Source organism: Canis lupus, chromosome 30 (assembly GCF_048164855.1).
Source record: "Canis lupus baileyi chromosome 30, mCanLup2.hap1, whole genome shotgun sequence".
Lineage (NCBI taxonomy): Eukaryota > Metazoa > Chordata > Mammalia > Carnivora > Canidae > Canis > Canis lupus.
The window spans coordinates 6,009,842-6,033,706 of record NC_132867.1 but is presented as its reverse complement, the minus strand read 5'-3'; the positions used below and the strand labels follow the sequence as shown (position 1 = coordinate 6,033,706).

Below are 23,865 nucleotides of genomic sequence, written 5' to 3'. Positions count from 1 at the left end.
TTGCTAGTATTTTATTGAGAATTTTTGTATCCATGTCCCCTATTTTTCTTTATAAAAGATAACTATCTCATTGTAGGTATGCCTTAGCAATTATGTTTGTCTTGCATTGTTCATGTTGAAATCATAATTCAAATACATTGTACTTTCTTTAGACCTAACCAGATGTTGTGAATTTGACCTTCCCAACTGTACATGTAGCTCAGAGTATTAAGATTATTCTTATGTAAAATTTAAATCTAAATGAAGGAGGTTAATATTGTAAAATGGCATGATTTCTCAAATGGAATATTAAAAACAAAAACACCCTTGCACTAAAGGATTATAGTTCTGTGTCCTACCCTTTTATTTTATTTATATTGCTACCTTTTAAATTTTATTTCTGAAGTAGTTATATTTTTATTTACTCAAACCAAAATGGATTAAATTAACAAATATTTGCTTTTTTAAAAATTGGAAAAGAGGGGGGGATGGTGCTTCCAGTTGTGTCTTGAGTAAGTGAAATCTATTACATTTTGAAAAATAATGTCACAGAATTTTAAAATTTATATTTTACTTTTAGATGTAAAATATCTAAAAGAAGAAGATGCAAATCGCAAGACTTTCACTGTCAGCAGCACACTGGATTTCCGAGTGGACCGGAGCGATGATGGCGTGACTGTGATCTGCAGAGTAGACCATGAATCCCTCAATGCCACCCCTCAGGTGGCCATGCAGGTGCTAGAAATACACTGTAAGTAAATGCTACTCCCTTTATAGTTATCACAGCAGGAGCAAATCTCTTCACTTACATTTAAAATCATTTCAAAATATCCTAAAGTACCACCTATGTGCAGCAAAAACAGCAAAATGAAGTACAACTACTCTCCCTGGTATTAATCACATTCAGAGGAAAGTAGTTATTGACTGAATATCATTCTTGACAAGGAAGAGAAATAAAGGAAATATCCTTATTAAAAGTTAAAACTTCTAAATGTGTTCCACATGGTGACATGATACATGTATATGCATATGGGTAGGGTAGGAAGAGTAGTTATTTTGACAGAGTCCATGAGGGTGGGGAATCTGAGAGTGCCTTGATGGACCTTACCGTATGAAAGAAACTTTGTTATGCATGAATGTGTTGTCCTATCTGCCCATCTGTGCTTTTAAAATTAGACAGTTTTTTACCTTCTATATGAGATATCCTAAGTCTTTATAAATATAGCGGCATATCCATTATGTTTTCATCATCAACTTCATTACTGACAAGTGATAGGAACAACATTAATTGGATGACTCTAGCGGGCCAATGGCAGTGCTAAATGTTTTGCTGGCAGTATTTCATCTTACGTCTCATGTTAGGGCAACAGCACAAACACCTGATGGGTAGTTTTCCTCTTTAGTCATAGTTTATGGATGAAGACATTGAAGATTATAGTGATTGAGTCATTTGGCCAAGTTCATACATCTAGCACATGGTAGACTCGTAATCATGATGTTTTTATTAGTTAGCAAGGCCCTGGAATATAAGAGGTGATCTAGAAATATTTATCCAATAAAAATAAATCAAGTGAAATATATAAGATAAAGTTGAAAAAAGTGGAGTCCAAGAATTACATTTCTGAATTGTATCACTTCATTTTTTTTAAATATTGGAAATTGTTTGTGATAAAGTTATAGTTTGAGTTTAGAATTTGTGTTATAAAATTACATTAAATCCTAAAAATTTAAATCTAAGTACTGGTCTTTTAATAGCCTCACTGCATTTTGTTTTTATTTTTTACAAGAACCTATTAAGTACCTACTATAAAACAATCATAATTTTAGGCACTGGCATAATATAAGTGACAAAAAATAACAAAATAAATTGAGATTAGCCTAGTGTCAAGATTACCACCACCACCACCAGTGACAGACTCCAGTTCTCTTACAGCATCCGTTCTAGGTAGGAATGACAGCATAGCAAAATAAATAAAACCAACATATAGCAGACTATGTACAAAGAAATAATAAAGCAGAAATGATAAGGAGTACAATTTGAGAAACGGGAATGGAGTTCAAGGAAAGTGTACATGTGTTAGTATATAACATATATATAATGTATTTATAAACATATATTGTATTACATATCATGTTAAATTATATTACATATTGTATTATCATAAATGTATTTATATGTAAATATACAAATATTATATATTTTTAAATAAATATTAGAAAGACCAGAGTAGAAGGAAAACTGGAGAGTATTTATGAGATCAGATCAGAGAAGTACCAGGAAGACCAAACTTCTTTATTTTTTCAATTTTTGATAGAGAAATGTCAATAGGATTATGATTTTAATTATTGCTCACTGTTTTAATTATTCTTAGTTTAATAGTAAGTGAAATTACTGTAATATTTTAAGTACTTTTGATTATATTAAGTTAGCTTCATTAATTTTCCTCTTGTTCTCATTGAAACAAATCTGCAACAAGCATATTTTAGGCCCCATACTGAGATTATCTTCAAATTTCAGCATTTATTTGCAGTGACACCTTGGTACAATTACTAAAACTGTTTGAGCTTTGATTATAAATTCGACAATTAGTTCTGCAAAGATCAAAGTAGACTATTTGTTTATGGCATTTGATAAAATTTCAGTGAATGCCACTTACCTTAGTTTAACCTGCTATACCACAAATACCCATAGCCTGGGTGGCTTATAAACCAAAGATGTTTATTTCTCACAGTTTTGGAGGCTGGAAGTTCAAGCTCAAGGAGCAGGTAATTGACTGCATCCTGGTTCATAGATGGCTGTCTCCCCTCCATGTCTGCACATGGCAGAAGGGGCCAAGGAGCTCTCTGGGGCTCTTTTGCAAGGGCACTAAACCCAGTCAGTCATCACCTTACCAAAGCCCTACCTGCTAATACATCACATTGAGAATTAGGTTTCAACATATGAATTTTAGAGGGACACAAACATTCAACCTATAGCACTTTCCCCTTTCTATTTCTTATTTTATCAACGTTCTTTCAAAATGTGGAAAGTTGTATAGTTTGGTATATTGAGAGGACCCAGGTTATCAACATTTGGCTTAAACTTTTTCACATATATAAAACAAAGGAAAATTTAAAATAGTAATTAACTACTAATTTAACTGTAATTTTCAACATATAATAAAAGAAAAAAATTAAGTCAGAAATATTAAAGGTCACCAGCTAATGATTACTCCCCAGAAATCCACCAATAGTCAAGCAAAATCAGATATATTTAGTTTGCTATGGCAAAGAAGAAGCATATCAGGTGAATCTCTGTGTATTGATAAGAAAGAGTATAAAGAGGGTTTCGACAGGATTTGGGTTTGCCCTGAATATTTTAAGAGGGTTCTGGATTAAATACTGTCAGTATTGGGGACAAATCAAGAATGTGTACAGTGGTAACTTTTACCAAGAAAGCAAAATCATTAATGCAGAGTTAGATATGCTATTATAAAGATGCAGCAGTTAATCATGCTGATTTTTGTTGTTGTTGAGTGTCTTGATCTCTGTCTTGTTTCACACCTGGACGTGGAATAGACTTGCCTTTGTCTTCCTCCACCCCATAGTCGCAGAGTGGCTCTAGCTGATTATTGTTTAGATTCTAGAGAATTGTTTATGTTTGTTGAGAATATTTCAGCTTAGCTGTCAGATGCCAATTGTTAGCTGCCAAAGTTATTGTCACTTTTCTGGGAGTCTAAAATGGAGCTATTCTATATATAATTCCTGGGAATTTTTGCTGTTCACTATATCTCACTGTGCATTATTAAAGGAACTTTATGGAGGAAGGGAAATGAATTGTATCATTTTTTAGAAAGTTTTACATGAAAAATGTTACACTTGGTATCCAATTAAAAATAGCAACTCATTTTATTATCCTTGTTTAATATGTAAGTGGCTAGAAAGCAGAGACCATATATATTTAAATTATTTCTTTTAGAATCTAGCATACCACCATTCAAGTGTGTGAAGGTAATTAAAACTAACTGATGATAATGCTGAATGTTCCTTTAGGGATGCAGAACATTCCCCAGAGATGAAATGTGGAGTGGAGAATGGAGAGGGGGCATTTAGCAACAGTTTTCACTAAAATTAGAGCAAATTGAACAAATTGGGTGTGGTCTTCATGGCTCTGGGTAGATACACATGTGCAAAATGCATGATGTGGGAATTCTCATAGATGTAAGTGGGGGAAAATAGAAAGAACTGGAAAAAGAAGAAGGTGATTAGCCTAGAACTATTGGAACATAAATTTGTGGAAAAGTTTGATAAGAAATTAGAAGGAAGTGTTAAACATATAGTACAAAGAGCAAAAATTAAGTAGGAAGAATTATATTTCTAGGCCTATGTTTTAGCTCCATAACCCTGCGGTATACAATTTAGAAGGACTCAGCCTATAAAGTATGTCACAGCAACATATACTTCTTTATATAATGTTAATCATACATTTTAATTCCGCTATGGAGAAAAATAGTTTCTTTAAACTTGAAATTTAAGAAAATGTAGACTTCTCACTGTGAACCACAAATTCCTGCAGATTTCATACAACGAACACAGCATACTTTGTACCTGAGCTGTGGAAAATGCCATTCTCTTTTTTTTATAGATGGAAATTCTAATTCATCTTTCTATTTTTATTCAGATCTCTTTGAAAACAATAACTTTTTATTTGTCTGATTTAATTTTTAGAAGAACAGATTGTATAAGTCAGATTATCTGCTTGAACAGAAAGAAATATGCCCAAAACTCAGAAAAGGAGAAGATAACATTCATTTTCTATATGTGACACTGACAAGATTTCATAAAAAGTCAGCTGTTATTGAAAAGGAGAAACATAAGAGACAGATTAGTAAAATATTTTAGAATAATGAATGTTTTGAGAAAGCATTTAGTACTATGGCAGTGAATTGCCAATATTAATAAATAAGAAAGCAAATTTTAATTCTCTGCATGTTATGGTAAATTACATATAAAATATTCAATATTATATAAATTTTAGTATATGAATATATAAATATTTACTATATATAAAATTCATCAAATTATGAAATCTTATGCTATCATTAATATTAGTTTAGTATTTACCATTTGGGTAACAGTGTCATTCTTTGCTTATAAGTAAATGTTTCTCCATGCACATCATAAAATTAAGTCCCCATCTACTCAATCGTCCATAACCTCTCTAGCCCAGGTCAGTGTCTTTTAAATTGCCATGTGTTTGTTGTATTAATTATACTTCCACACTTGTCTATTTATTATAGAAAGCACTTGATTAAATGTTTCAGGCTATGTAGGTTTATGAGAACAATGAGTGTTACAAGTATATTTTTAAAGTAACATATCCCACTTGGCATCTCACTCGTGAAATGCTGATCATCTAATTCCCACATCTGTCACAAATTATGTATGGTCCAGAGGTACAGAATGTAAAACGAGTCAGGAAAAAAGGTGCTAGGAGAACTTTTAGTTTAAATTTTCAAAAATTAAAATCAATTGTTATTTTGATTAACAAAATGCCACGTTTATGCCTGAGGATACTTTGGAAGGCGTTTTTAAGATTTCCAAATATTTCACAAAGCTCATGAAATGTATACTTGCTAGAATCATGAAGTAATCTATACTGCTTGGCAAAAAGATACCTTTATCTACATTAATAAAGGTGCAACCTCTATTTGAGATCCTGGTTTTTAATTGAAGTCTAATTGACATATAATATGTTATTGGTTTCAGGTATACATCATAGGGATTTGACATTTTTATATGTTACAAAATGATCACCATACGTTTAGTTACCATGTGTCACCATGCAAGGCAATTGAAATATTGCTGATTATAGTCCCTCTGCTGCATATTAAATCCCCAGAACATTTTTCCTTTATAACTGGGAGTTTGTACCTTTAAATCTCCTTCACGTATTTTACCCATCCCTCACTTCTTCTGCCTTCTGGTAACCTACAGTTTGTTTTCTCTATTGATGGGTCTATTTCTGTTTTGTTCATTTGTTTTGTTTTTTGATTTCACATATTTGTGAAAGTGAAAGCCTATGGTATTCTTTCTCTGGCTTATTTTACTTAGCATAATGCCTGTCAGTCTATCCATGTTGTTGTGAATGGCAAGATTTCATTCTTATTTATGGCTGAGTAATATTCCATTACACACACATACACACACACATACAGACACATCTTTATCCATCTTCTAAGGACTCTTGGGTTGCCTTCATATCTTGCAACTATTGTAAATAATGCTGCAATGTACATAGGGAGTGCATATCTCTCTTCAGATTGGCATTTTGTTTTCTTTGAGTGGAATTGCTGGATCCTAGAGTAGTTCTAATTTTAATTTTTTGAGGAAATCCCATACTATTTTCTGTTGTGGCTGCTCCACTTTACTTTCCCATCAACAGTACATGAGGGTTATCTTTTCTCCGTGTTTTCACCACCACTTTTTATTTTCTGTCTTTTTTGATAATAGCCATTCTGATGGCCATGAGGTGACATGTCATTGTGATTCTGATTTGCATTTCCATGATGAGTGATATTGAGCATCTTTTCAGGTACTTGCTGGGCATCTATATGTCTTTTTCAGGAAAATGCATATTCAAGCCCTCTGTTCATTCTTTAATGGATTATTTGGTTTTCTTGATATTGAACTGTGTAAGTTCTTTACATATTTTGGATATTGACCCTTTATCAGATGTATGATTTGCAAATATCTTCTTCCATTTACTATGTTGCCTTTTCATTTTGTTGATGGCTTTCATTATGCAAACCTTTTTAGTTTGATGGAACCCACCCCCTTTTTCTAAATTTAGGTTTTTGTTGCCTTTGCCTGGGAAGATTGATTAAAAGCAAACAAAACATTGCATATATTGATGTCAAAAGCTTACTTCCCATGCTTTCTTCTAGGAGTTTTATGGTTTAGGTTCTACATTGAAATTACATCTTAAATTCATTTTCACATATGGTTGTCCAAAAGAGTTTTAAAGTTTTTCAGGAAGGATACATTACATTGCCCATAAGGATCTATTATTGACATGGAGTCATGAGATAATCTTTTTCTTTTGCAGATAAAAAATGTATTTTATTTAGTTCCTGTGATATTGAATAAAGTAATTGAATGACCAAATATTTTATGTGATCTGAATACAGGGATTCAATATATTATGAAAAAGTTTCTGTTATTAATAGAAGTAAAAATTTTTGTGTTATTAAATCTCAGCAAAGAATATATATTTGTGAACAGAGATTCCAAATTTTAACAAATATTAAATTCATATGTTAAACTAACACGACATATTCTCAACTGGCCTTTCCTAATCAAGCTCATTATGACATTCCTAATCAAACTTATTTTAGAAGCTTTAACATTATTTTAAGCACATAAATTAATTTCATAAAATAGTCAAGAATAGCCCCCAAATGATGGAATGTATGTATGGTACAGATGACAATGTAGCTTTTGCAGTTAATTTTAGGTCAATTTGATCAAGAATAAAAAGTAGAAAAGAAAATGAGGTAGAAATTATTTTGACAAATAAAACTGATATTGATAAAATAAGCATTAGTGATTAATATCCAATATGTTACTTTTGATTTAATAACATTCTGTTTTATAAATCTATTTTTAAATACAGCTCAAGGTTGATTCTTCCTTTTTTCTAAGACAGGGAATGGGGAGAGGGTAAGAAGGAGAAAGAGAGAGAGAGAGAGAGAGAATCTTAAGTAAGTGCCATGACCAGCACAGAGCCCAATGCAAGGCTCCATCTCACAACCTTGAGATCATGACTTGAGCTGAAATCAATAATCAGCTGCTCAGTTAACCAACTGATCCACCCAGGTGTCCCCAAGTTTGATTTTTCCAAAGTGACTACATATTTCACATCTCAATATTTTCAAATTGTTCTAGTTTTATTTTCTGTTTGAACTATAATACATGTACACACAGATGCACATTTCTAAGAGAAAAACATGCTGAGAAAACTATAATCAATTGCTGTATTGAACTTTATTGGAATAGCTCTTAATATATCAGAAATATTGTCATTACTATTTACTACCTGGATTCAAAAGACTTTCTTAATTAGTAGGGTTCATATTTAAGAGCAGTTTTTAGTCTATTAAAAAATTGAGCAGAAATTACAAAGTTCCAATTTAAACCATTATCTTACCCCCCCCTCACATTTCCCCATTATTAACTTCGTGCATTATTGTGGTGCATAGATTACAGCTGATGAACTAATATTAATAGATTATTATTAGCTAAAGTCCATAATTTACATTAGCCTTCACAATTTAATTTGTATGATCTATAAGTTTTGACCAGTGTATAACATCCTGCAGCTGTGGTTACAATATCATACAAAATGCATTCACTGTCCTAAACCTCCTGTGTGCTTCACCACTGGATTACTCCTTCCCTCTCTTCAACTCCCTGGCCACCAGTGATCCATTAGCTAGCTGTATAGGTTTGCCTTTTCTAGGATGTCATATAGTTGGAATTATATAGCACATAGTCTATTCAGACTGTCTTCTTTCACTTAGCAATGCACCTTTAAGGTTCTGACAAGTCTTTTTGTGGTTTGATAGCACATTTATTTTTATGGCTAAATAATATTCTATTGTCTGGATATACCAGAGTTTATTTATCCATTCACCTATTGAAAAATATCTTAGTTGCTTCCAAATTCTGGCTTTTATGAATACAGCTACTATAAATATCTGTGCATGGGTTTCTGTTTGAACAGAAATTTTCAACTTCTTTGAGTAAATGACATTCAAATTTTAATTAGAATAAATTTTAGTGAAAGGCAAATAATTTTTTAAAAAGATTTTATTTATTTATTCATGAGAGACACACAGAGAGAGAGGCAGAGACACTGGCAGAGGGAGGAGCTGGCTCCCTGCAGGGAGCCCAATGTGGGACTCAATCCCAGGACTCCAGGATCAGGCCCTGAACTGAAGGCAGAGACTCAACTGAAGGCAGAGACTCAGGTGACTCCTGAGCCACCCAGGGATCCTGAAAGGCAAATAAATTCCTTGTGAAAAGAAGGGGAAACATATCTTAATGTTACTAAGACTAAAACATAAAATTTGAGAAAGTCTAAACATGTTTATCTTATAGTATAAATAGAATTGCTGGCAAGACCATATTTAGCTTTGTAATAAACTACAAATAATCTTGCAAAATGGCTATATCAATTTTCATTCCCACCAGCAAAGAATGAGTATCCCTGTTGCTCCATGTCCTCACTAGCATTTGGAGTTGTCAGTGTTTTGGATTTAGGCCATTCTAAACAGTGGAGTTTTCACATTTTAATTTGCAACTCCATAATAACATATGATGCTGAGCATTTTTTCATATGCTATTTTTCATGTGCATATCTTCTCTGGTGAGGTGTCTATTTAGATATTTGTCAGATTTCTCATTGTGTTGCTGTTTTTCTGGTTGAGTTTTAAGAGTTTTGTACATTTTGCATACCACTCATTTTTTACACTTATCCTTCGCAAAGACTTTGTTCATGGTCTTTTAATTTTCTCCAAGTGTGTTTCTTAAGAGCAAACATATTTAAGTAAAGTTCAACTTACCAATTTTTTTTCTCTTATGGATTATGTTTTTAGTGCTGTACCTTAAAAGCTGTCACTAAACCCAACATCAACTAGATTTCTCCAATATTAACTTCTAGAAGTTTTATAGCTTTGCAAATTGCATTCAGGTCTATGATATATTTGGAAGTAATTTTTGTGAAAGATGTAAGGTCTGTGCTTGAATTCTTTCTTTCTCTTTCTTCTTTCTTTCTCTTTCTTCTTTCTTTCTCTTTCTTTCTTTCTTTCTTTCTTTCTTTCTTTCTTTCTTTCTTTCTTTCTTTCATGGATGTCCAGTTGCTCCAGCATCTGTTAAACAGACTATTATTTCTCCATTGAATTGTCTTTGCTCCTCTGTTAAAGATCAGTTGGCTATATTTATGTGAAGTTCTTTTGGAGATCCCCATTCTATTCCTTGATCTATTTATTTTTGCTAATACTATGCTGTCAGGACCTGGATGGCTCAGTGGGTTAAGCAGCTGCCTTCAACTCAGGTCATAATCTCAGGGTTCTGGGATGGTGGCCTGTGTAGGGCTGGCTCCCTGCTCAGGGGGAAGTCTGCTTCTCCATCGACCCACTGCCCCTCCCCCCATTCGGTGCACACTCTCCCTCAAGTAAATACATAAAACTTTAAAAAAAATAAAACCATGTTGTCTTGATAACTGTAGACCTATAATGTCTTGAAGTGAGGTGGTATCAAGTCCTCAGATTTTCTTCATCTTCAGTATTATAATTTTATCTATATTTGTAAATTCATAATTAAAAATTGTTACAAACTTGCTATATTAATATTAAGGCAAATGTAATCATCAACCTATTAAGCTTTATTATATTAATCCTTGATATATCAGAAAGTATATAATTACCATTCACCATCTGGGTCTTAGAGACATGTTGTTTTTAGAGTTTTAGGTTTTAATTTAATGTTTGAATAATGCATAGATGTAATAATAAAGGAAGAGTGAAAAGCAACTTTACTAGACTCTTTAACAAGAGTTTAAATATAAGGGTGCCCGGCAGCTCAGTTGGTTAAATATCTGACTCTTGATCTCAGTTCAGGTTTTAATCTCAGGGTCGTAAATTCAAGCCCCATGTTGGGCTCCACACTGAGCATGGAACCTACTGAAAAATAATAATAAAGAGGGAGGGGCAAGATGGCAGAAGGGTAGGGTCCCCAAGTCGCCTGTCCCCACCAAATTACCGAGATAACCTTCAAATCACCCTGAAAATCTGTGAATTCGGCCTGAGATTTAAAGAGAGACCAGCTGGAATGCTACAGTGAGAAGAGTTCGCACTTCCATCAAGGTAGGAAGACGGGGAAAAAGAAATAAAGGCACAAAAGGCCTCCAAGGGGGAGGGGCCCCGCGAGGAGCCGGGCTGAGGCCGGGGCGAGTGTCCCCAGGACAGGAGAGCCCCGTCCCGGAGGAGCAGGAGCTGCACCGACCTTCCCGGGCGGAAAGGGGCTCGCGGGGAGGTGGAGCAGGACCAGGAGGGCGGGGATGCCCTCGGGCTCCCGGGGACACTAACAGACACCTGCGCCCCGGGAGAGTGCGCCGAGCTCCCTAAGGGCTGCAGCGCGCACGGGGACCCGGAGCAGCTCGGGGGGCTCGGGGGCGGCTCCGCGGAGGGGGCTGCGGGGCGGGAGCAGCTCGGGGGGCTCGGGGGCGGCTCCGCGGAGGGGGCTGCGGCGGGGAGCAGCTCGGGGGGGCTCGGGGGCGGCTCCGCGGAGGGGGCTGCGGGGCGGGAGCAGCTCGGGGGGGCTCGGGGGCGGCTCCGGGGAGGGGGCTGCGGGGCGGGAGCAGCTCGGGGGGCTCGGGGGCGGCTCCGCGGAGGGGGCTGCGGGGGGGGAGCAGCTCGGGGGGCTCGGGGGCGGCTCCGCGGAGGGGGCTGCGGGGCGGAGCGCGAATCTGACAGCGCAGGCTCCGGAGCACAGGGCGCCAGGACACAGCCCAGGACCCGGCCTCCCCCGGGACAGGCAGAGGCCGGGAGGGCCCAGGACAGAGAGGACGCTCCTGCCCCAGCTGAGCAGATCAGCGGCCCCGCCCGGAGCCTCCAGGCCCCGCAGACCGAGAGCTCCGGAGCTACTGCGGGGGCTGACTCCAGGGCTGCAGAGCTGGCCCCGCCACTGCGGTTGTTCCTCCTGGGGCCTCTCGGGGTGAACAACCCCCAAGGAGCCCTGCACCAGGCAGGGGCAGAGCAGCTCCCCCAAGTGCTCACACCTGAGAATCCGCACAGCAGGCCCCTCCCCCAGAAGACCAGCTAGACGGACAGGGGAAAAACAAATTACTGACCAAGCAGCCCTGGAAAGTTCCAGAAGAAGTCGAGGGATTTACAGTATATAGAATCAGAGGATACTCCCCCTTGGTTTTTGTTTTCTCTTTCTCCCCTTCCCCTTTCTTTTTCTTCTTCTATTTTTTTTTCTCTTCTCTCTTTTTCTCCTTTTTCCAGTACAACTTGTTTTTGGCCACTCTGCACTGAGCAAAATGACAAGAAGGAAAAACTCACCTCAAAAGAAAGAATCAGAAACAGTCCTCTCTCCCACAGCGTTACAAAATCTGGATTACAATTCAATGTCAGAAAGCCAATTCAGAAGCACTATTATAAAGCAACTGGTGGCTCTAGAAAAAAGCATAAGGGACTCAAGAGACTTCATGACTGCAGAATTTAGATCCAATCAGGCACAAATTAAAAATCAATTGAATGAGATGCAATCCAAACTAGAAGTCCTAACTACGAGGGTTAACAAGGTAGAAGAACCAGTGAGTGACATACAAGACAAGGGGTGGCAAGGAGTGAAACTGAGGAAAAAAGAGAAAAACAAAAGATCATGAGGATAGGTTAAGGGAAATAAATGACAGCCTCAGAAGGAAAAATATCCACTTAAATGGGGTTCCCATGAGTGCTGAAAGGGACTGAGGTCAGGAATATGTATTTGACCAAATAATAGCTGAGAACTTTCCTAACCTGAGAAGTGAAACAGGCATTCAAGTCCAGGAAATAGAGGCATCTCCCACTAAAATCAGTAAAAACCACTCAACACTTTGACATTTAATAGTGACACTTGCAAATTCCAAAGATAAAGAGAAGATCCTTAAAGCAGCAAGAGACAAGAAATCTCTAACTTTTATGGGGAGAAATATTAGATTAACAGCAGACGTTTCCACAGAGACCTGGCAGGTCAGAAAGGGCTGGAAGGATATATTCAGGGTCCTAAATGAGAAGAACCTGCAGCCAAGAATACTTTATCCAGCAAGGCTCTCATTCAGGATAGAAGGGGAGATAAAGAGCTGCCAACAGAGGCAAAAAAACTGAAAGAATGTGTGAACACCAAGCCAGCTCTGCCAGAAATACTAAGGGGGATTCAGTAATAGAAAGAGGAAGTCCAAGGGAACAATCCACAAAAACAGGGACTGAACAGGTATCATGATGACACTAAATTCATATCTTTCAATAGTAACTCTGAACGTGAATGGGCTTAATGACCACATCAAAATGCGCAGGGTTTCAGATTGGAAAAAAAGCAGGACCCATCTATTTGCTGTCTACAGGAGACTCATTCTACTCAGAAAGACACCTCCAGCCTGAAAATAAAAGGTTGGAGAACCATTTACATGCAAATGGTCCTCAAAGAAAGCAGGGGTAGCCATCCTTATATCAGATAAACTTAAGTTTTTTAAAAAATTTTTTTATAATAAATTTATTTTTTATTGGTGTTCAATTTACCAACATACAGAATAACACCCAGTGCTCATCCCATCAAGTGCCCCCTTCAATGCCCATCACCCATTCACCCACACCCCCCCCGCCCTCCTCCCCTTCCACCACTCCTAGTTCGTTTCCCAGAGTTAGGAGTCTTTATGTTCTGTCTCCCTTTCTGATATTTCCCACACATTTCTTCTCCCTTCCCTTATATTCCCTTTCACTATTATTTATATTCCCCAAATGAATGAGAACATATAAGGTTTGTCCTTCCCCGATTGACTTACTTCACTCAGCATAATACCCTCCAGTTCCATCCACGTTGAAGCAAATGGTGGGTATTTGTCATTTCTAATTGCTGAGGAATATTCCATTGTATACATAAACCACATCTTTATCCATTCATCTTTCGATGGACACAGAGGCTCCTTCCACAATTTGGTTATTGTGGACATTGCTGCTAGAAGCATCGGGGTGCAGGTGTCCCGACGTTTCACTGCATCTGTATCTTTGGGGTAAATCCCCAGCAGGGCAATTGCTGGGTCGTAGGGCAGGTCTATTTTTAACTCTTTGAGGAACCTCCACACAGTTTTCCAGAGTGGCTGCGCCAGTTCACATTCCGAACAACAGTGGAAGAGGGTTCCCCTTTCTCCGCATCCTCTCCAACATTTGTGGTTTCCTGCCTTGTTAATGTTCCCCATTCTCACTGGTATGAGGTGGTATCTCATTGTGGTTTTGATTTGTATTTCCCTGATGGCAAGTGATGCAGAGCATTTTCTCATGTGCATGTTGGCCATGTCTATGTCTTTCTCTGTGAGATTTCTGTTCTTGTCTCTTGCCCATTTCATGATTGGATTGTTTGTTTCTTTGCTGTTGAGTTTCATAAGTTCTTTATAGATCTTGGATACTAGCCCTTTATCTGATACGTCATTTGCAAGTATCTTCTCCCATTCTGTAGGTTGTCTTTTAGTTTTGTTGACTGTATCCTTTGCTGTGCAGAAGCTTCTTATCTTGATGAAGTCCCAATAGTTCATTTTTGCTTTTGTTTCTTTTGTCTTCGTGGATGTATCTTGCAAGAAGATACTGTGGCTGAGTTCAAAAAGGGTGTTGCCTGTGTTCTCCTCTAGGATTTTGATGGAATCTTGTCTCACATTTAGATCTTTCATCCATTTTGAGTGTATCTTTGTGTATGGTGCAAGAGAGTGGTCTAGTTTCATTCTTCTGCATGTGGATGTCCAATTTTCCCAGCACCATTTATTGAAGAGACTGTCTTTCTTCCAAAGGATAGTCTTTCCTCCTTTATCGAATATTAGTTGACTATGAAATTCAGGGTCCACTTCTGGGTTCTCTATTCTGTTCCACTGATCTATGTGTCTGTTTTTGTGCCAGTACCACAGTCTTGATGACCACAGCTTTGTAGTACAACCTGAAATCTGGCATTGTGATGCCCCCAGATATGGTTTTCTTTTTTAAAATTCCCCTGGCTATTCAGGGTCTTTTCTGATTCCACACAAATCTGAAGATTATTTGTCCCAACTCTCTGAAGAGAGTCCATGGTATTTTGATAGGGATTGCATTAAACGTGTATATTGCCCTGGGTAACATTGACATTTTCACAATATTAATTCTGCCAGTCCATGAGCATCGAATATTTTTCCATCTCTTTGTGTCTTCTGCAATTTCTTTCAGAAGTGTTCTATACTTTTTAGGGTATAGATCCTTTACTTCTTTGGTTAGGTTTATTCCTTGGTATCTTATGCTTTTGGGTGCAATTGTAAATGGGATTGACTCCTTAATTTCTCTTTCTTCAGTCTCATTGTTAGTGTATAGAAATGCCATTGATTTCTGGGCATTGATTTTGTATCCTGCCACACTACCAAATTGCTGTATGAGTTCTACGAATCTTGGGGTGGAGTCTTTTGGATTCTCTATGTAGAGTATCATGTCATCTCCAAAGACAGAGAGTTTGACTTCTTCTTTGCCAATCTGAATGCCTTTAATGTCTTTTTGTTGTCTGATCGCTGAGGCAGGACTTCCAGTACTATGTTGAATAGCAGTGGAGAGAGTGGACATCCCTGTGGTGTTCCTGATCTTAGGGGAAAGGCTCCGAGTGCTTCCCCATTGAGAATGATATTTGCTGTGGGCTTTTCATAGATGGCTTTTAAGATGTTGAGGAATGTTCCCTCTATCCCTACACTCTGAAGAGTTTTGATCAGCAATGGATGCTGTATTTTGTCAAATGCTTTCTCTGCATCTAATGATAGAATCATGGTTCTTGGTTTTTCTCTTGCTGATATGATGAATCACATTGATTGTTTTACGAGTGTTGAACCAGCCTTGTGTCCCGGGGATAAATCCTACTTGGTCATGGTGAATAATTTTCTTAATGTACTGTTGGATCCGATTGGCTAGTATCTTGTTGAGAATTTTTGCATCCATGTTCATCAGGGTTATTGGTCTATAATTCTCCTTTTTGGTGGGGTCTTTGTCTAGTTTTGGAATTAAGGTGATGCTGGCCTCATAGAACGAATTTGGAAGTACCCCATCCCTTTCTATCTTTCCAAACAGCTTTAGTAGAATGGGTATGGTTTCTTCTTTAAACGTTTGATAGAATTCCCCTGGGAAGCCATCTGGCCCTGGACTCTTGTGTCTTGGGAGGTTTTTGATGACTGCTTCTATTTCCTCCCTGGTTATTGGCCTGTTCAGGTTTTCTATTTCTTCCTGCTCCAGTTTTGGTAGTTTGTGGCTTTCCAGGAATGCGTCCATTTCTTCTAGATTGCCTAATTTATTGGCGTATAGCTGTTCATAATATGTTCTTAAAATCGTTTGTATTTCCTTGGTGTTGGTAGTGATCTCTCCTTTCTCATTCATGATTTTATTATCTTGAGTCTTTTCTCTCTTCTTTTTAATAATGTGGCTAATGGTTTATCTATCTTATTAATTCTTTCAAAGAACCAGCTTCTGGTTTTGTTGATCTGTTCCACAGTTCTTCTGGTCTCGATTTCATTGAGTTCTGCTCAAATCTTTATTAACTCTCTTCTTCTGCTGGGTGTAGGATCTATTTGCTGTTTTTTCTTTAGCTCCTTTATGTGTAAGGTTAGCTTTTGTATTTGAGTTCTTTCCAGTTTTTGAATGGATGCTTGTATTGCGATGTATTTCCCCCTCAGGACTGCTTTTGCTGCATCCCAAAGATTTTGAATGTTGTGTCTTCATTCTCATTAGTTTCCATGAAACTTTTTAATTCTTCCTTAATTTCCTGGTTGACCCTTTCATCTTTTAGCAGGAGGGTCCTAACCTCCACGTGTTTGAGGTCCTTCCAAACTTCTTGTTGTGATTTAGTTCTAATTTCAAGGCATTATGGTTTTTCTAATTTTCTTCATTTCCTCATTTTCCTCAGTTGCCCTCTTTGCCATCAACTTGTCTTCTACGTCACTCACTCGTTCTTCCACCTCGTTAACCTTCGTCGCTAGGACTTCTAGTTGGGATTGTATCTCATTCAATTGATTTTTAATTTCTGCCTGATTGGATCTAAATTCTGCAGTCATAACGTCTCTTTGGTCCTTTAGGCTTTTTTCTAGAGCCACCAGTAGCTGTATAATAGTCCTTCTGAATTGGCTTTCTGACACTGAATTGTAATCCAGATTTTGTTACTCTGTGGGAGAGAGGACTGTTTCTGATTCTTTCTTTTGAGGTGAGGTTTTCCTTCTAGTCATTTTGCTCAGTGCGGAGTGGCCAAAAACAAGTTGTATTGGGAAAAGGAGATAAAGAGAGGAGAGAAAGAAGGAAAGAAAAGAGAAAAAGAAAAAAGAAAAAAAGGAAGAATAATAGAAATAATAGAAGAAAAAGAGAAAGAAAAAGAATGAAAGGGGAAAAAAGGGTGGGGGAAGCAAACAGAAATCAAAAAGCAAAACAAAAAACAAAAAAAAAAAAACGGGGGAGTATCTTCTGATTCTGTGTACTTTAAGTCCCTTGACTCCCCTGGAACTTGTCCCTCTAGCTGGTCTTCTGGGGGAGGGGCCTGCTGTGCTGATTCTCAGGTGTTAGCACTTGGGGGAGCTGCTCTGCCCCTGCCTGGTGCAGGGCTCAGTGGGGTTGTTCACCCCGTGAGGCCCCAGGAGAACAACCGCAGTGGCGGGGCCAGCTCTGCAGCCCTGGAGTCAGCCCCCGCAGTAGCTCCGCAGCTCTCCGTCTGCAGGGCCTGGAGGCTCCGGGGCGGGGCCGCTGATCTGCTCAGCTGGGGCAGGAGCGTCCTCGCTGTCCTGGGCCCTCCCGGCCTCTGCCTGTCCCGGGGGGAGGCCAGATCCTGGGCTGTGTCCCGGCGCCCTGTGCTCCGGGGCCTGCGCTGTTGGATTCGAGTTCCCGCCCCGCAGCCCCCTCCGCGGAGCCGCCCCCGAGCCCCCCCCCAGCTGCTCCCGCCCCGCAGCCCCCTCCGCGGAGCCGCCCCCGAGCCCCCCGAGCTGCTCCCCCCCGCAGCCCCCTCCGCGGAGCCGCCCCCGAGCCCCCCGAGCTGCTCCGGGTCCCCCGTGCGCGCTGCAGCCCTTAGGGAGCTCCGCGCACTCTCCCGGGGCGCAAGTGTCTGTTAGTGTCCCCGGAGCCCGAGGGCATCCCCGCCCTCCCGGGTCCTGCTCCACCTCCCCGCGAGCCCCTTTCCCCCGGGAAGGTCGGTGCAGCTCCTGCTCCTCCGGGTCGGGGCTCTCCTGTTCTGGGGACACTCGCCCCGGCCTCAGCCCGGCTCCTCGCAGGCCCCTCCCCCTTGGAGGCCTTTTGTGCCTTTATTTCTTTTTCCCCGTCTTCCTACCTTGATAGAAGCACGAACTCTACTCACTGCAGCATTCCAGCTGGTCTCTCTTTAAATCTCAGGCCGAATTCGTAGATTTTCAGGATGAATTGAAGGTTATCTCGGTAATTTGGTGGGGACAGGTGACCTGGGGACCGTACTCTTTCGCCGTCTTGCCCCTCCCCCCAGATAAACTAAAGTTCATCTCAAAGACTGTAGTAAGAGATGAAGAGGGACAGTATATTACACTTAAAGGATCTTTCCAACAAGAGGACCTAACAATCGTCAATATTTATACCCCCAATGTGGGAGCTGCCAAGTATATAAATCAATTAATAACCAAAGTTAAGATATACCTAGATAATAATATATTTGGTGACTTGAATGCAGCACCTTCTACAATTGACAGATTTTCTAAGCACAACATCTCCAAAGAAACAAGAGCTTTAATTGATACACTGGACACAGATATCTATAGAACTTTACATCCAAACTCAACTGAATACACATTCTTCTCAAGGGCACATGGAACTTTCTCCAGAATAGACCACATACTGGGTCACAAATCTGGTCTTAACCGATTCCAAAGGATTGGGATTATCCCCTGCATATTTTTAGACAATAATGCTTTGAAATTAGAACTAAATCACAACAAGAAGTTTGGAAGGATTTCAAACACGTGGAGGTTAAGGACCATCCTGATAAAAGATGAAAGGGTCAAACAGGAAATTAGAGAAGAATTTAAAAGATCATGGAAACTAATGAAAATGAAGATACAGCCATTCAAAACATTTGGGATATAGCAAAAGCAGTCCTGAAGGGGAAATACATCACAATACAAGTATCCATCCAAAAATTGGAAAGAACTCAAATACAAAAGCTAACCTTGCACCTAAAGGGGCTGGAGAAAAAACAACAAATATCCTACACCCAGCATAAGAAGAGAGTTAATAAAGATTCGAGCAGAACTCAATGAAATAGAGACCAGAAGAACTGTGGAACAGATCAACAAAACCAGGAGTTGGTTCTTTGAAAGAATTAATAAGATAGATAAACCGTTAGCCACCCTTATTAAAAAGAAGAGAGAAAAGACTCAAGATAATAAAATCATGAATGAGGAAGGAGAGATCACTACCATACCAAGGAAATACAAATGATCTTAAAAACTAATTATGAGCAGCTTTATGCCAATAAATTAGGCAATCTAGAAGAAATGGACACATTCCTGGAAAGCAACAAACTACCAAAACTGGAACAGAAGAAATAGAAAACCTGAACAGGCCAATACCAGGGAGGAATTTGAAGCAGTAATCAGAAACCTCCCAAGACACAAAAGTCCAGGGCCAGATGGCTTCCCATGGGAATTCTATCAAACGTTTAAAGAAGAAACCATACCTATTCTACTAAAGTTGTTCAAAAAGACAGAAAGAGATGGAATTCTTCCAAACTCATTCTATGAGGCCAACATCACCTTAATTCCAAAACCAGACAAAGACCCCACCAAAAAGGAGAATTACAGACCAATATCCCTGATGAACATGGATGCAAAAATTCTCAACAAGATACTAGCCAATAGGATCCAACAATACATTAAGAAGATTATTCACTATGACCAAGTGGGATTTATCCCCGGGACACAAGGCTGGTTCAACACTCATAAAGGAATCAATGAGAAAAATCATATCAACAAGAGAAGAAACAAGAACCATATGATCCTCTCAATAGATGCAGAGAAAGCATTTGACAAAATACAGCATCCATTCCTGATCAGAACTCTTCAGAGTTAGGGATAGAGGGAACATTCATCAACATCTTAAAAGCCATCTATGAAAAGCCCACAGCAAATATCATTCTCAATGGGGAAGCAATGGGAGCCTTTCCCCTAAGATCAGGAACAAGACAGGGATGTCCACTCTCACCACTGCTATTCAACATAGTACTGGAAGTCCTGCCTCAGCGATCAGACAACAAAAAGAAATCAAAGGCATTCAGATTGGCAAAGAAGAAGTCAAACTCTCTGTCTTGGCAGATGACATGATACTCTACATAGAAAACCCAAAAGCCTCCACCCCAAGATTGCTAGAACTCATACAGCAATTTGGTAGTGTGGCAGGATACAAAATCAATGCCCAGAAGTCAGTGGCGTTTCTATACACTAACAAAGAGACTGAAGAAAGAGAAATTAAGGAGGCAATCCCATTTACAATTGCACCCAAAAGCATAAGATACCTAGGAATAAACCTAACCAAAGAGGTAAAGGATCTCTACCCTAAAAACTACAGAACATCCTGAAAGAAATTGCAGAAGACACAAAGAGATGGAAAAATATTCCATGCTCATGGATTGGAAGAATTAATATTGTGAAAATGTCAATGCTACCCAGGGCAATTTACACATTTAATGCAATCCCTATCAAAATACCATGGACTTTCTTCAGAGAGTTGGAACAAATCATCTTAAGGTTTGTCTGGAATCAGAAAACATCCCGAATAGCCAGGGGAATATTAAAAAAGAAAACCATAGCTGGGGGCATCACAATGCCAGATTTCAGGTTGTACTACAAAGCTGTGGTCATCAAGACAGTGTGGTACTGGCACAAAAACAGACACATAGATCAATGGAACAGAATAAAGAATCCAGAAGTAGGCCCTCAACTTTATGGTCAACTAATATTCAACAAAGCAGGAAAGACTATCCACTGGAAAAAAGACAGTCTCTTCAATGAATGGTGCTGGGAAAATTGGACATCCACATGCAGAAGAATGAAACTAGACCACTCTCTTACAACATACACAAAGATAAACTCAAAATGGATGAAAGATCTAAATGTGAGACACGAATCCATCAAAATCCTAGAGGAGAACACAGGTAACACCCTTTTTGAACTTGGCTACATTAACTTCTTGCAAGATACACATCCACGAAGGTAAGAGATACAAAAGCAAAAATGAATTATTGGGACTTCATCAAGATAAAAAGCTTTTGCACAGCAAAAGAAACAGTCAACAAAACTAAAATACAACCTACAGAATGGGAGAAGAAATTTGCAAACAACCTATCAGATAAAGGGCTAGTTTCCAAGATCTATAAAGAACTTATTAAACTCAACAGCAAAGAAACAAATGATCCAATCATGAAATGGGCAAAAGACATGAAGAGAAATCTCACCGAGGAAGACATAGACATGGCCAACACGCACATGAGAAAATGCTCCGCATCACTTGCCATCAGGGAAATACAAATCAAAACCACAATGAGATCCCACCTCACACCAGTGAGAATGGGGCAAATTAACAAGGCAGGAAACCACAAATGTTGGAGAGGATGTGGAGAAAAGGGAACCCTCTTGCACTGTTGGTGGGAATGTGAACTGGCGCAGCCACTCTGGAAAACTGTGTGGAGGTTCCTCAAAGAGTTAAAAATAGATCTGCCCTGACCCAGCAATTGCCCTGCTGGGGATTTACCCCAAAGATACAGATGCAGTGAAACTCCGGGACACCTGCACCCCAATGTTTATAGCAACAATGTCCACAATAGCCAAACTGTGGAAGGAGCCTCAGTTTCCATCAAAAGATGAATGGATAATGAAGATGTGGTTTATATATACAATGGAATATTACTCAGCCATTAGCAACAAATACCCACCATTTGCTTCGACATGGATGGAACTGGAGGGTATTATGCTGAATAAAATAAGTCAATTGGAGAAGGACAAACATTATATGGTCTCATTCATTTGGGGAATATAAATAATAGTGAAAGGGAATAAAAGAGAAGGGAGAGAAAATGAGTGGGAAGTATTAGAGAGGGAGAGAGAACATGAGAGACTCCTAACTCTCTGGGAAACGAACAAGGGGTGGTGGAAAGGGAGGTGGGCGGGGGTGGGGGTGACTGGGTGACGGACACTGAGGGGGGCACTTGATGGGATGAGCACTGGGTGTTATGCTATGTGTTGGCAAACTGAACTCCAATAAAAGAAATAAATACTAAATAAATAAATACATAGATAAATAAATAAATAAATTTAAATATAGAAAATTTGTATTTCTATGTCATATTTTCTGGATTTGATGATATATATACCCCAAATAGGCAATAACTGTCATGTATGGTCCTGGAACACAATGTATTTTAAATCCTGAGTCAGATTTCAAATATATCCCTAATGTGTCCTATTTAGTTATTGTTTCTGGTTTTTCTTGCACTTGCATTGTCAAAATGAAATACTCAGTAAAATCTTTAACAGCTCATAATTTAATCAAAGAGTAAAAATATCTTTGCTCTTTAAAGATATTTTGCAAAATATTGTGTGATGAAGTCCTTCCCTTTGTTTCCTTAGAAACAAATTGTTTACTTATTGATTTTTGAGTTTAATAAAATTCATTTAGGATTTCATAAGTGACAACTTTACTTCACCATCATTAGGTCCTTGAGTTTTGTTTTCTTTCTGAATTTATCATCTGATCTGTCTAATAATTTTGATATATCTTCCTCTTCAATCTTCTCGTTCAATTCTGGACAGAAAATGAATGATTCAGAATTCTCAACTGATCATGAAAGCTAAGCAGCCAACAAATAGGCAAACAAAACTAGAATGATTTTTTTAAATATATATTTCATGTCTCTTTTGTGCTACCATGAAAGAAAACACGAAACCTAAAAAACCCTATAAGTAAATAGGGATGAGGCATCAGTGATGATTTTTATCACTCTTACATGATCTTTCTACACCAGTGATGTCTAATAGAATTTTCTCTGATGAGGGTAATATTTTTATCTATGCCAAGATAGTACGTAGCCAATGTCTAGCTACATGCAGCTAGTAAGTACTTGAAATATAGATCTTGTGACTAAAGAAGTTTGCTTTAAACTTTATTTAATTATAATAAATTTACATTGAAATTTAATTAGCCACATGTGACTAATTGTTACTATATTGGACACCACTCCTCTAGATGATTTCATCATACTTCCATTTTTTTTTTATTATGTCATTCCTTTCAGCATAGTTGGGGACAATTGGTGAATTAAGGTCAAGTTCATGGTGAAGGAATTAATAGAATGCTGAAGTAGCAAGATTTTTCACATTGCAGAAAATATAACACTATTATAATGTCATAATGTATCTTAGACTTACAAAAAAGTCCAGTGTTTTCATATCATAATTGCAAGATAGAATAACTTAAAATCTATTTTGAAAAGTGAATTCTTTCTTTGTTTTTTTTGGAGGATCTCTAAGAAAGGACACAAATCATGAAATATTTTCTCTAAAAATAGAACTGTTTCAAGAAGAAATTCAACAACTAAAATTGAGGCTGTTGCACTCTAACAATATACTAAGGGTAGCTTGCATACCCTTTTAGGAGGGAAATTTATATTTTAAAAAACAAATCTAGTGATTTTAGTGATTATACAGAATTGCAGCAAGTTTTATTTTGTCCTTCAAAAGACCTTTTAGTTTTCTTTGTGGTGCCTACAATTTCAGAATTTGTGATTTAGGTTTTGGTTAAAATGTAGAATGATCACACTGGAGCTTATGAGCAAGTGATGATCAGAGTCTATCCATTCTTTGAGGCAGTATGTAGGCTGTGCCATATAGGGATGAACCATGCTTTTATAAGACCATAGTGTTTGGTGTCCGAATACATATTAACAACCACTGGGGTGAGGTAGAAACTTTTAAAGAAAATATATTTCAAATGTAGTGTGACCTTAAAAATCAATATTGGATTTTTTAAAGTTCATATTCTGAAGTCAGTTAAGGCTAGGTTGGAATTCAAGCTTCCCTAAGTGACTTTCAGGCTAAAC

The 23,865-nt window shown here is 38.4% G+C and overlaps 1 protein-coding gene across 4 annotated transcripts in view; it reads left to right on the top strand.

Annotated features, from left to right (window-relative positions):
* Nucleotides 1-23,865, top strand: part of CADM2 (cell adhesion molecule 2) — a 1,061,838-nt gene that overhangs the window by 909,426 nt on the left and 128,547 nt on the right. For all 4 annotated transcript variants that reach the window (XM_072806514.1, XM_072806515.1, XM_072806516.1 and 1 more), the window contains one exon: nucleotides 560-730. In XM_072806514.1, coding sequence (XP_072662615.1) covers nucleotides 560-730 — 171 coding nt within the window. The remainder of the gene's footprint in view (nucleotides 1-559; nucleotides 731-23,865) is intronic.